General features: G+C 41.8%; 1 protein-coding gene across 5 annotated transcripts in view; it reads right to left on the reverse strand.

The window, feature by feature from the left end:
* The window catches only part of MYOF (myoferlin), a 161,645-nt gene extending 148,352 nt beyond the window's left edge, over positions 1-13,293 (reverse strand). For 3 of the 5 annotated variants that reach the window (XM_037803987.1, XM_037803990.1, XM_037803985.1), the window contains exon 1: positions 12,941-13,293. In XM_037803987.1, coding sequence (XP_037659915.1) covers positions 12,941-13,028 — 88 coding nt within the window. In that variant the 5' untranslated portion in view covers positions 13,029-13,293. The remainder of the gene's footprint in view (positions 1-12,940) is intronic. The other 2 variants (XM_037803989.1, XM_037803988.1) reach the window with 1 other exon arrangement.
* Between the last annotated feature and the right edge of the window lie 733 nt (positions 13,294-14,026).

Here is a 14,026-nt window from a genome sequence, read left to right on the forward strand (position 1 = left end):
CATAGTCTCAACACTTGCCATCTGGTTGACATTGGGCCACTTACTCCAACTCTAGATATCTTCAGTAATAAAGATTGGTACCTAAAGTCCAGGAAAAAGAGCTCCTATGTATAGGGCTTAAACCATGCCAGGCACACACCTAAATGCTTAGTATATATCACCTCTTTTAATTCTTAGAAATTCTACTATCATCCTTATTTTGAGGCAAAATAAAGTTAAGTAATTTGTCCAGGGTCACCCACTAGTAAATAACACAGCCAGAAATTGAATTCAAGCCTTCTAGTGTTCTGAGCCTCTTAATCTCACTGTTCTTCTGCCTTTGGCTGGCATGTATCTGAGATACAATTTGCTAAAGACCGATTAAGGTATTTGGCAATTCACTTTGAACCCAGCTAGAGGAGATGGAGAGTTACTACAGCTCCAAAAAACTTCTCAAAGCCTGAGTATCTCATAAAAGGGGGATGAAAAAGCCTACCTCTCAGAGTTGAGTGAGCACCACGTAAGAAAACATGAAAGTACCTGGCACACAGTGGACACGCCTGTGTGTTGGATTAGAATCAGATTCATAAACTATATCTGTCAGACAAGCATGAAGAGGATCCAGTTCCTCCCTACTTCCAAGAGACAGGATCAAGAGAAAATAAAACAGTCACATAAAGGAACTTTGAAAACAAACACAAAGCCCTGGGCCAAAATCTTGATAAGTAGATCCTATCCTTCCTAGGCGGAAAAACTTTCAGCTGATTTAACCTCGACCTCAGATTCTGCTGTCCCATAACTAATCTCTTTAAATGGGATTTTTTGCTGTTGCCAGTTTTTTTTGTTTTGTTTTTTTTTTTCTGACATGTTGCCAGTAGTTTTAATCCACGGTCCTCAGCCCTGCTTCCTATTCTGCCAATGACTTGGAACTCGAGGCTTTTTAGGAGCTGGGCTGGCTGGTTACTGCAGGTCTGAGGGCAGCTGGGAGCTGGTAGTGTTTGTGGGCTGTTGTTTGTCAGTGGAGCCTAGGACAAGGAAAGAGGGAAGAATTAAAGCAAGAGAGATGCCAAGCATAAAGAAAACCAGAGATATGCAAGAAGCAGTGGGAAAGTTCATGGGACCAACGGTTCTGAAATCAGGGTTCCAGTGTTTCCTGCCTCTTCCTGGCAAGTTTTGGCCTTCTTTGAGCTCTCTGAGACTCAATATCCTCATCTGCAAAACGGGTATAACTAAAGAACAAATGAGATCGAGCCCTTAAAAGGGTTTTCTACACCATAAGTGACTGGGTCTCCTTCCTCACACCACGTCACACATGGGAAGCCATTCTGATGTGTTCAGCAGACTGAGACAAGCTGGAGGGCATCTGGAGCCACAGATGAGGCCTTTGACACAAAAGTGTCCAGTCCAAAGCCCCAATGCCCAGGACCTGGCAATGGTCTGGCCAGGTGCCCCCAGGACTGAACTTGCCCAAGGAAGTACAGTGGGTAGGAGACAAAGGCTGGGTTCATTCCCCATAAGGGATCTGAGCCCAGAGCCCACATGCACAACCACAAAGGAGGCTGAACACTGATGCGGCAAAACCCAGTGCTCAGCACTGTGTTAGGACAACACAGGTGTGCTACAGCCCCTCCTGGAACCTGCTGTGGGACCTTGAACAAGGTTTTTAACCCCCTCCCAAAGACTCAGTTTCTTCAGTTGTAATAGGGGGGACTTCATTTTTGGGTGCTAGTAAGCTCTCGTTATCAACATAATCTGCAAATCACTGATGATGCCTCCTTTCCAGGAGTTTAAACACATTCTTAATACATTGAACTCCAGCTGGATTTACAGCTAGAGTACAAACTGCATACAGGTAGGAGCCAAATATGACTTGTTCCCTTACCATATACGTAATGCCGAACACACAGCCTGGTCAAACGCATTCTCAATCAACATTTGTTGACTGAATTTATGGTTGGAAGGAGGAGTAAGAGGAAGCAGCAGCAAAAGAAAGGAGGGAGAGAGATGGGAACTATCCAGGCAGTGAATTCAGATAGTGAAGAGAGGTAAGCAAAAAGATAATTTTTCATTTTTTAATAATGGGAGATAGGTTATTTTATTTTTCAAATTTTAAGCTGTGCTATTGGGATGAAAAAGATGATGAAGGTAATAAACCAGAGAACTGAGACAAAGTGAAATGGAACCTCACCCTGCCAATCAAATGTCAGATTTTTAATACTTTAAGGTGGGATTTTAGGCTCCACTAATAAAATCGCCCAAAGTTGATTTTCAGCAGAACTGATTCACTGCTAAGCTATGTCAGCTCTGAGTCTCTGAGTCACAGCAAGTCATAAAGCATTTCATTACCTTGTGGTAAACCTACCCCAGGAGGGCTGGGCTTTGTTTTTCTTTTGTTTTGTTTTTTTTTTCCTTTTTAAAATTCTTTAATTCTTGGTACATGTTCTTCCTTGTTCAGTCTGGATCCAAATGACTCCAACCCACTGAACAACTCAAGCCATTCAGAGAGGGTAGGACTTGTTCATTTGACTTGGTGCTTTTAGGCAGAGGCTGTGCATTGTTTCTTCACTCAGGCTTAATTCAATAACTATACATGGAGAGTCTGGAATCGAGCTGAATCTGACCTGTCTCTGCCTCAGTTTTCTCAAAGGTAAAAGATGATAATAAGGCCCACTTCCTGAGACTGAAATGAAGGTTCAATAAGATATGGGGCATGTTGGAAGAAGTTAATATATGATAGTGGTGGTACTGGTGATCTAGTAAGTAGTTGTTGTCACTCAGGATGTCCACCTCTGCTAACTAGCAATTGGCACTTAAACCACTAGCAACTAGCATTTAAACTACTCTCTGTGTGCTAAGCGCTTTCAATTTACACATGCAATCCTTTTTGTTTTTTCACTGTATGAAAACAAAACAACACCCTTTTTATTCTTAAATCTCTGATGAAATACATTTCCATATGACATCCCATTAAAAAAAATTTAATGTAAACCAACCTGCCTGTGGGTTAGTTATGCTACATAGATTTCATGAAAGTGTTTAAAAATCCCCAGATATCTCATAGAGTATTTAGAAATGTTACCCGTTAGGTATTAAAGTTTTGTTGCAATTTTTCCAGCACATGCTACAAAGTAAAATAAAGGAGGGGTATACTGGTATTCTTGTATAAAAATTCTTCACAAATGGAGAACAGCAATTTTCCTGAGAGATCTGTTCTTGAAATATTTTTCTTTAACAACTGGAAATACAGAAGTGGGATGTAGTTGTAAAAGAAACATAAAAATGTGTAAGTTCATATTTAAGTACCATTACGTTACAATGTTTACATTCATTATTTAAAAAGGTTGTTAAATCTTATGCAAATGATTTAACACTGATTGCTGCAATGTAAACTGCACTTTTTAAAAAGTAAATATTGTATACCTGGAAGAAAAATATCTTGCTTGCTAACCTGTTCACAAATTCCGACTGACTTCAGATCAGCCACACAATATGAACTCAGAGAAACTTCAGTCACAATGTTTAAGTTATATCGCAGTCTTGCAAACTGAGTAATTTTCTGACAAGTGACATCATGAGCCGACGCGGCCTCCAGAGATGTGTATTGAATGGCCTCAGATGATCTTCTCCACGAATGCACGTGAAATGTGGATGTGGAAAAGATATGAAGAAAATTCTAGAAAAACCAGTATCGACTAGAAGAAGCACATGACTTGGGGCAATACAAATGAAAATTTTAAAAAAATCTCTCTCAATATTCCTCAAGTAGGAAAGGCGCGGGTCCTGGTACCAGTGGTGCAGCAGGGCATCGAACCTCCGGACAAGCCCAGGGGGGCAGGCCGGCTGGGGGTGCTGCCCAGGCCCCGGCAAGAGGGAGAAGGGCACCGGCTCCTGGGGCGACCCTGGCTTCTCCCCGAAGAGCTCTGCCTCCTCCCCTGGCTCTTGGAGGTGAGGGGCTGGATGGTAAGGCAGAGCGACCCTCTTTGGAATTACAACTCTTCCAAAATAAAGGCACGGAAATAATGCCTCAGAGGAATGTTCTATCATCGCACCCGCCACGGTTTGGACTACTTGAAAAAATAATAGAAACGTCGTGAGGCCTGTGGGGCGCTCTCCCCACTTCCTGCTACGGGGCTCAGGCCAGCGCACCCCGAGAATCCTGTCTGAGGCAGGAGGTAACTTCCGCCAGGAGGCCGGGCTGACTGCTGTGTACAGTCCGTCTTCACCTGAAGACTTGAGTTCGCTGTTCTCAGTGTTAGTGTTCTCTCCAGAACCGGACACTACCGAGGCGCCCGCTTTTTCATCGCCTGTGTTTCTTCCAGTGGAGGGCATGAGTTTCTACTCATGCAATCTTCAGAACAGCTCTCTGAGGTAGGGCCTATCACCCTCTCCATTTTACGCATGAGGCAACTGAGATACAGAGATGCTGGGCAACTAGCCCAAGGCGACCGAGTCAGTGAATGGGAAGTCTCGGCTCAACCGCTGTCTCTGTCCCGTGGCCACCTGCGCTGTCCAAGCCAGCAGCACTAACACGCACAGCTGAGTCCATTTAAATAAATTAAAATGAAAATGAAACAATATCAAAAAGTCAGTTCTTCAGTCACATTGGCCACATTTCTGTGATCAGTAGCCACATGGGGCTAGTGGCTACCATATTGGACAGGGCAGATCATCAAGAAAATTCTATTGGATGGTGCTGCTCTAAATAGTCTAGCACATGGTAGGCATCCAAATAAATGATTACCCAATAAATGAAATTTTTAAAAATTAGTAAAACAGTTCTATTTTTATATTCACAAAACTGACTAGTTGTTTTGACAAAATATAAACCCAATGCAGCCCTTTTCCAGATTTGTAGCTTCACCTTCTAAAAGGAGAGCTTAAAGGTCCTGCATTAACTGTCCCCACTTGACTCGCAAACTTCTCTTTCATCCCTAACCCAGCCCACTAACTTTTCACTTTGTAATGTGCAAAGAGAGCCACACTTGAAGGGGAGGAGCAAGAATAAACATTTATTGCATGCCTTCTACATGGCCAACCACCTTAAATACATTATCTTATTTGAGTTTTACAACCTCCAGAGAGAGGTAGGTCTTATACCCACCTCACAGCTGAGAAAACAGATTCAGAGAGGTTTCTTGCCATTAATAAGATCAAAGCCCTTATGTCCAAGTCAGAGGTAAGCTGGGGCTCCCTCTGCCTTCCTGCTTCCTTTGAGAAGAGGCTTACTCTATCCCAACTATCCCATGGCAAACCTGACGTCCTGAACACTGGGGATCAGTTTTGTAGTTTGTGAACATGGAGGTTTGGCCACATTTGATCCCATCTCGTTCTTCTAGCCTATGAGACCCTGACTTGAATGAATGAAGAGAGGGACCACAATCATTTACTTATCACTTATTGACCATCTACTATGTGCCAGGCATTGAGCTAGGTGCTGGAGAACTAGACAAGTTTCCTGCTCTCATGAGCTTACTGTCTGACGGAGGAGGCAGACAGAAATCAAATAAGCCAGCAAATATATGGCTGTACATTCCGATGGGTGCCATGAAGCAGTATGGGATGTTAGGAAAGAATTAAAGGCAGAACAGTGTGATGGCCAGTTTCAGACCTGTCCCAGAAAGCCCAGGCCCAAATGGGCCAATACCAAACAGAACATCCCACTGCAGGGGACCCAGGGCTGTTTCCCACATGCCTTCAGCTCTGCTATGGCTCCCAGCATGACCTGGCCACACTGGCCTCACAGGGCCTGGCCTACGCTGGTTAAGAGGCCACTGGGGTCTCAGGCTGCTGGCCGCCGCAGTCCCTAAGACTACACTGCTGTGATTCTCACTCTCAGCTAAAGAGGCAAGTGTGAGCTGAAAATCCAAGTCCATAGAAAGTTAAGAACCTACTATGTGCCTAGTTGAGAAGCTACTATGTTTTCTCACAGCAGAAAGAGGGATGAATTAGACATAGGCTCTGACTTCAAGCTGCTTGTGTGTAGCCTCAGCCAATAGGCATCCCATTTGTTCTGAACAGCTGAGCCTGGGCCACCCCTCAGAAATGTCCCCCAGCAGTGGAAGGAGTGTTTTAGATATTTCACCACAATGGAGCCTCACAACATCCCTGTGAGGTAAATATCATTCTCTTCATTTTATAGATGAAGAAACAAAGGCTCAGAAATACAGTTGTCCAGAGATATTTAGTGGTTAGTGATAGAGCCAGAAATAAATCTTTGTCTAGTCTGAAGCTCATCCCTTTCCATTTACTGTATTGATTATGGCAACAAGGGGGCTTTTTGAAGTGGGAGGGGAGGGGGCAGAATCAGAAAAATTGAACATGGGAAGAGGCAGGTCTAATCCTGGAGGGTGATGGGCTGGGCGGTTCCCGTGGTAGTCCTTCAGAGCTTGCCTGGAGTAGGACATACATGTGGGGTACCCGCCCTTCCCCAAGTGCCCTTTCATGGCTCCTGCTGGGTGCTTTGTTGGACTGGGCTTCCTGCCCCTCGGCCACGGCTAATTGGTCCAGGGTGAACACCTGACCAAACTGAAACAATGGAATCTTTCTCTCAGGATCTAAATTGAGACACTGACACTGTAGTCAGAAGTAGAATGGGGACCAAGTTAGCTCCGTGGTAAGGAGAGACTCATGCAAGCAAAGCTAGAAATTACAGGAAGCAGGAGTAAGAGGCCTTGCCAAACACAGCCAATGCCGAGAGAGGAAATGGATAGATGTATGGGAGAAGAGAGAGAGAGAGAGAGAGAGGGAGGGAGAGAGAATGAATGAATATGCCTCCCTGCCTGATCAGATTCGGATTCTGGTTCCTATGAGGCCCATGATTTGGATTCTGGGAGATTTCTCCCTAGCTTGAGGAAAAAACACTTTTTTCTGAGCAAACTTCAGTATTTGTCTTCCCAGTAGTTAAACAATTCCTGACTGTGGTACCTTACCCTTCCAGGTAAGATGACTGGGTGAGGAGAGAAGCCTTTACTTGAATGAAACTATAGCTCAGCTTGGTTGAGGAAATGCCCCCCATTTTGCTCTTTTTGAAGACAGCATAATTTGTCTTTCACATCATTTTCTATTTCTTTTCCTTTCTTCTATCTTCCAGTGACCTCTCTCCCTCCTCTCATTAGGGTAGCTAATGCCCTCAGGCTGGCCTCCTACAGACAGGCCACACCTCTGCACTCACCCACAGGCAAACACTTCTGGCTGGGAGAAAAGCAGTGAGTGACAGGAATGATGGCCCAATGAGCCTGCCCAGGGTGGTTTTATTAGTATCTCTCCTATTAGTTCCTTCCTTCTGATTCCAGAAGACTGGAAGCATTTACCTCAACTAGGAAACCCTCTAACTAGTCTTCCTGACTAGTACTAATCTATCCTTCACATTGCTGCCTAGTGGCTCCCCACTGGTTTATGACTAAAGCATGAGCCCTAATCATACTAGATCACCTTGTCAACCTCACCACACAGTTCCATTGCTCCCTGGCCCTTCGGTCATGTTCCAAAGCCTGGAACATCTTTCTTCCCACCATTTCTGTCATATTTCTACTCATCCTCTAAGACAAGTCAAGTGACACCCCCTCAATGAATCTTTTTTACTCTTATGCCAGCTCTTGTGTTATTATCTTTGGCATCCCTATTCTGGTTTGTATCTCATTAAGTCTTGGTTCTAATTAGTTCGTCTCTTGGACCTTGAAGACTAAGACCCTTGTTCCTGGCATACTGTCTGATGTGTTGTAGTGCTCTATAAAAGTGACTGTTATCAAATAGGGCAGGAAATTTAGGGACTCACATGTGCAATTTCACATGTATATTCATTTATTCCTCAAATAACCCTGCAAGGTAGGAGGAGTGATGAGGACACTGAAGCTGGAGATTTTAATTTGTCAAGGGCACACTGGAAGTAAGGGGTGGGAATTAGGATCTCACTCAGGCCTCCTTGACTCCAATGCCAGGGGGCCTTTCTACCCTAATGGCTGATAAGAAGTTAGCTGATAAGGCTTAAAGTGCCTAGTGTCCCAGCAGCCATTTCTGGGTGAGAACTGTGCTCAGCCTCCCTCAAAGCACACTCCTGTTCAAGAGAACAGCTATTCAATAGAAATTACACAGTGGGTAAGGTGAATGCCATATAACAGCATTCTAAGTATATGCATTATAGAACATTGAAGGTTTTGTGTATGAATTTTCAATATGTTCAATATGTTGAAATTGTTGAAAAAATATGTTCAATGTGTTGAAAAAAATGTGGTGGCTTTGCATTTTCCTTGCCAGGATCATGAATATAAAAAGGGCTAAGACACTGAGTTCCAGGTTCTAGGAATTGGGCATTCAGGAATGTGCAAAGTGGCCTTTTGTCAAGCCTCACCCCCAAAGCACCTGAGAGAATATTAAGTGTAATTCTAACTGAAATAAGGGAGACTGGGCAACTTGCTATGGCCCTTTCAGGACCAAGAATGAATGACTTCATGGCACCAAGATACCTCAAATCTCCTGCCAGCTCGTTGCCTCTATGGTTAGCATTTAAAATGTATATTCAACATCAATAATGTGCTAGGTGTTGCAGAGAATATAGAAATCACATGCCTTCTTAGCAGGACCTAATCTCAGAGGAATGGAGAAACTTAGTGACAGTCAGAAAGGAAACCTGAACCAGAAAAATACCAGCAATTCTTGGCTGAGTGCCTACAATTTAGATATGTTGTGGAGGAGGGAAGGGAAAACAAGCCAGTTAATTTTAAAAGGCAAGGTTAGCTTTATAAGTAACCGAGAGCCTGCAGAATGTACCTTTGGGAAGTGTACCTTTGAGAGTTCCCATATTTCAGTAGGGTGGGGCCACTTTCCTCAGGTGGTGATTCTCTAAGCCTTGTGCTCCAGGAAATGATGGAAATGACTCAGATCAAACATTTTTGCCTTGCTGAGTATTTTGTAAATACAATAAAGTAGTTCTCTCAGAGCAGTCAGTAGGGCTTGATTGTCCATCTGAGCCTGTGGGAATCTCCAGGTGCCTTCAAGAATGACACTGAATGAGACCCAAAAATCTCTCTCCCATCATACTGCACCCTTCTTAAGTGGAATCTCAGTGTTTTAGTGCTTATTTAAAGATTCTTGATGTTAATTTCCTTAAATTAAAACTAAAATACAACTTTAAAAATGCAAATAGCAAAGTAGAGTTTGCTTTAAAAAAAAAAAAGGCAAGTCTCTTCAGAGATCTTTACAGATTAACTCATAATCAGATAAGACAGTTACAGCCCCATTTTTTTTTTCAGAAGAAAAAAAGGATTTTCAGAGAGGTTAAGTGGTTTGCTCAAAACTACAAAGTAAGTTAATTGGAGGGAAGTTCTAGAACTATCTGGGATTGCACTCAAAAAACATGTCCAAAGGAAGTAAGAGGGATCTGGAAAAATAAGTGATAACATGACAATTATTTGGTGGGCCATCTGGGCAGTAGCAGTAGCCACTGCACAAGGAAAAAATCTGCATAAGACCAGAGTGAGAGAAAATTCTGGCAGATGGAATGGGTGATGTCATAAGGAAGAATGGCAACAATGTTCCTGGGAAATGGATGCTTCATATGAATGTAATGTCACCAAATTATAGAGGCACAACAATATAAAAGTAGGCAAGAAAATTCCTTTCAATCACCTTTTCCAGAGACTTGACACAGAAGTAAGGGATGAGTCAAAGGGAAAATGGAAGTCCACAGCAATATCTAGCAGAAATCATCTTTAAAAGAAAAGGAAAAAAACACACCATACCAAAAAAAAAAAAAAAGAGGCTCTAGGAATTGTCCTTCAGAAATACACATGTTCATAAAGATATGCACATCAAGGATGTCCATTGAAGCACTGTTGCTAACAAGGAGAGATTGGAACAACTTAACACATTTATAGTAAGAAGGTCTGGGAGGATTCAATTCAAAGCATACCCCTAGTTATTAAGAGTGGGAAGGGAAAAAAGGAAAGGAGTAGTGAGAAGTTTCACTTTTTAGTTGTATAATCCTTTCTGGACAATTTGTTTTGTTTTTACATGTATTACTTTTGTAATTAAGAAGTTATAATTTGAAAATATTATATTATTAAAATTTTAGAACTGAAAAAACCCCTGTAATTTGGGGGAAAAATAAAGTCTTAAAGAAAGACCTCAGAGGTCTGTCTAGCCTAATCTCAGCTGGATTCAGCTTTATAGCCTAGCTGTCCGTATCGAACTTAAGAGAGAATGGCTAGGTTCACAGGAACTGATGCACCCCAAGGAGGTGAAAAATCAAATAAACTTCATGGCTTTCATAATCTACTCCTGCACTCCTAAATATCAAAGACAGCCACACAGCAGAGAAGCCAATAACCCAAAATCCTCCTGGTTCATACCAGGCCCTGAGTTGTTCAGCCTCAGAAAGGGCCTGAATACAAAAGACTCAGGTCCACTCTGAGCCAGCTGATTGTCAATAGAGAATGTTTCCAACTGCAGTGTATCTACAGACCAACAGGGTCTCCCAGTGTCTATACAAGCATCACTACCAGCATGCCTTCACTTAACCGTTCTTCCTGCCATCTTACAGTTTGAGAAGAGCTGCTGACTGCTCTGATCTTGCTGTTTTAAATACTCAGAAGGTAAAATGTTCATACATCAGAAAACACGCGGGCTTTCTTTGGTGCCACCTTGATCTTCTGCTAGGGTACTTTACCACAATCTCTACCCCACTCCATACAGTGATGCACACATCTGGTTCTACTCCATGCTCCCTCTGAAGGGCATTATCATAGCAGGGATATCCTCATGTCCAAACATAATTTTACTTAATTTTACACAGTGCTTAAATTGGGTGCCACACCTGGGAAGGGTTTGCTAACACCAGTATTTTAAGCCACTGGGATAGATTGAAAGCACCTTGAAAGCAAGAAAAATGCTTTATTCATTACTATATTCCCTCCAATGCCTAAAGTGATGCTTCCATATCTTGCAGAGAGCAGATATTCAATGCATGGTACTATAAAGTTATAGAGCCTTAAAGCCAGAAGGAACCTCATGGACATCAGTTTCTAGCATTCCACAACTGAGAAATTTAACACTCAGGTGGATAAATCTGGGTTAGACAAGGTAATTAGATATTTAGTTATGTCAGCTAAAATCCAGATCTTCCTTACTCCAGTTCAGTGTTCTTTCTTCTTTCTGTCATGTTGTTTGTTAATGAACAAATGAATGAATGAATGACTTTACCACTCAATTTGTACATAGAAGGATCCAGAAAAGAGACTAAAGTTAAATAATCTAGTAAATATATTTATTTGGATAGACTACATTGGAAAACTGAAAGTTTCCACTTTTAATTGAGTTTTTAAGTCCACAGAGTAAGCTATGTTTTTAGTCATTTAAAATATTTTATCAATGCATACACACCACAGACAAATGACAAGTCAGATCTCCATATAGCGTTGACTCTAATTTCTCCAATTAGAGAAATTAATCTAAGTTTTATAATCTAGACTTTTATAATCTAGCCTTGCCTCAAATAATGACATCAGCAGATTGAAACCAATATATTTTTTATGCTTTTAGATGTCAATGGTAGATAAAAACTTTCATGTTATATCTCTACTATGTAACTGCTTTAAGGAAAACAATTTTAAAAAACAACCAACTAACCACTTGTAAATAAATTCTGACATAACATGACTAGATGATATCCACTAACCAGATTCTGAGAATCTCAATTTACATTATCCTTTAAGAATTCAACTTTTGTCCTCCAAATCTTTTATTTATTTATATGTTACTAGATAATCATTTGGTAGCTTTGGGTTTCATTTCTTTCATTGTCTTGCTCACCCTCATAGGGAAAGGTTTGAGAAGGGATATAGGGAAAGAAAAATGGACAATAGAAAGGAAAAGAATATATATTACCCAGAAACCAGAAGGGAGAAGTAGTCAAAGTGCCTGGAAAAAGAGAGAATTGTGTTGAGGCATGGTCAGGAAACAAAAGATAATCAAGACTCCACTCTGTCTACCACTCCTTGCCCCGTCCCCCCCAGTCCACCAAGAAATGAGCTGGCAATTTTACCAATGACCATGGACAAACCAAAAATGAGAAAGTCCCCAAAGATTTATACACATCACTCCAGTCAAAGCTGAAATTGCTTACAAAGCCTGGTAGCATGCTTTCTTCCTCCAGCCATTCCTGTCCCCCTCCACTGCAATTATAATTGCATGTCATAGAAAAATAACCTTTTGGAACTAGATTGGGCCTTTTAAACATGGCCTTGTCCAAACCCTCCTCATCCACGTCACAGACAAGAAAATTGAAATCCAGAGAAATGAGGTCACTTGCCCAAGGTCATTCAGCAAGACAGAGCTAGATCCCCAAACCGCAGACTTCCTCCTCAGAGCTCTTTCCTCTCTGAGCAATCTAAAAGCTACAAAACAAAAAACATACCAACTTTCTACAAATGTAGAACAATCACAAAGAGACACAAAATATGAAACAAACAATCCAAAAACAGGTTCACCCCATTTCCCAGTGTCAGAAGGCCAGTGCCATAAAGTAGCAACGAGTTGTTTAATGGAGCAGTGGTGTCTCCCAGAACTTAATTGCTTTTTTTCCTCATTTACCCGTTTCTCATAGGCAAAGAAAATCAAAAAGGCATGTAAAACTGCTGAAACTCTTACTTTGAACCAACACAGACCTTTTTGATACCTTTAATGTGGGAATTAAATGCCCCCCCCCGGGGGGCTTACTGAAATCACATTCTATCAGTGCTAAAATATTAAGGTAATTCAAGTAATCTCAAAGCCCTGGGGAAAATAAAACGCCTTCCACAGAAACGGATCCTCTCCTCTGACCTGCACAGGTAACAAATTTGCTCCAAAGCTGGAGACACTTTCCCTTAATCAGCCGCCAAAAATGCAAAGAGCGTTTGCATTTAGACCCAAGAAACTGTAACATTCGAAAACAAGGCTTTAGAAACAGAAGAAAACTTTTCCTTACCCTTAAAAATAAGAGAAACAATAGGATCCGGTTTCCCAAATTTCGTTTTAGGGATATTACTGGCAGATTCAACAATTACTCGAAGCATGGTTCTTAATTGGCAGAAAACAAGTTTCAGCAAAAGAAGTTAAGAAGTCATCGGCGCTGGAGCTCCGGGACGCACCGCCTTGAGAGAGAAGGCTGTGGAGGAATTGTCCAAGTGGAGAGGAAAGGGGGAAACGACAAATGGGTGGATCTCTGACGAATTATTTACTGAAGGCCAAATGTAAACTGATATCCAAACTCCCGAGTCTACGCAGTAACGCAGGCACGCACTTATGAATTCGAGAAATGTGGAAGTGAGAAGAACAAAACCTCAGCTGAAAATAATTATGTGCAACAGATGAAACCAAAATGGATTTGCAGCTAATGAAAAACGTGGGCAAGTCAGATCACTAACGATGCTGCTGACTTTTTGCAACAATTCTTGAAACCGAATTAATTGGTTATCTGACACCCTTCATTCTTTTCTGAGCTTCATTGAATTTTAAAACTTTACGTAGTCATTTTTAAATTTCATTTTACTTTTGCCATTTCTTCTTAAGCTATTTGAAAACATGCACTCAGCAACCATTTAATCCAACGCTTAAAAAAAAAGTCAGTTAAAGGGCGCCCCCTACACTATGGCAAAGGAATTTCAAGCAAGTCCGAACGAGTGCACGGGAATTGGCGTTCAGGAATTGTTGTGTGGGGAGCTGATCCTTTGTTTTATCAAAGTATTCACCATAGGATTCCTTCAGGTACCCTTCAGGGGTCAGAGTTGGGCACCTAACTTTTCCTGTCCATCAGACGCTGCCAACAGTCTTCAATGAAAATGGAGATACGACTGTCTTCTGTTTAGAGACATAAATCTTCCACACCAGTAGTGTGGAAGACTTCCTGTTGCTCTGCATCCTTGTCACATTTGGCAACATTAGATTTTTAATTTTTTCCCCCATTTTTTCCCCAGAGAATGCATTAAGACAGTATAGCTTAGTGATTACAATCACAAGAGGGCATCTGGTTTTAATAATCAGACAGACCTGAGTGTAACTCCCTGCTTCACCG

Source organism: Choloepus didactylus, chromosome 15 (assembly GCF_015220235.1).
Source record: "Choloepus didactylus isolate mChoDid1 chromosome 15, mChoDid1.pri, whole genome shotgun sequence".
Taxonomy (NCBI): Eukaryota; Metazoa; Chordata; class Mammalia; order Pilosa; family Megalonychidae; genus Choloepus; species Choloepus didactylus.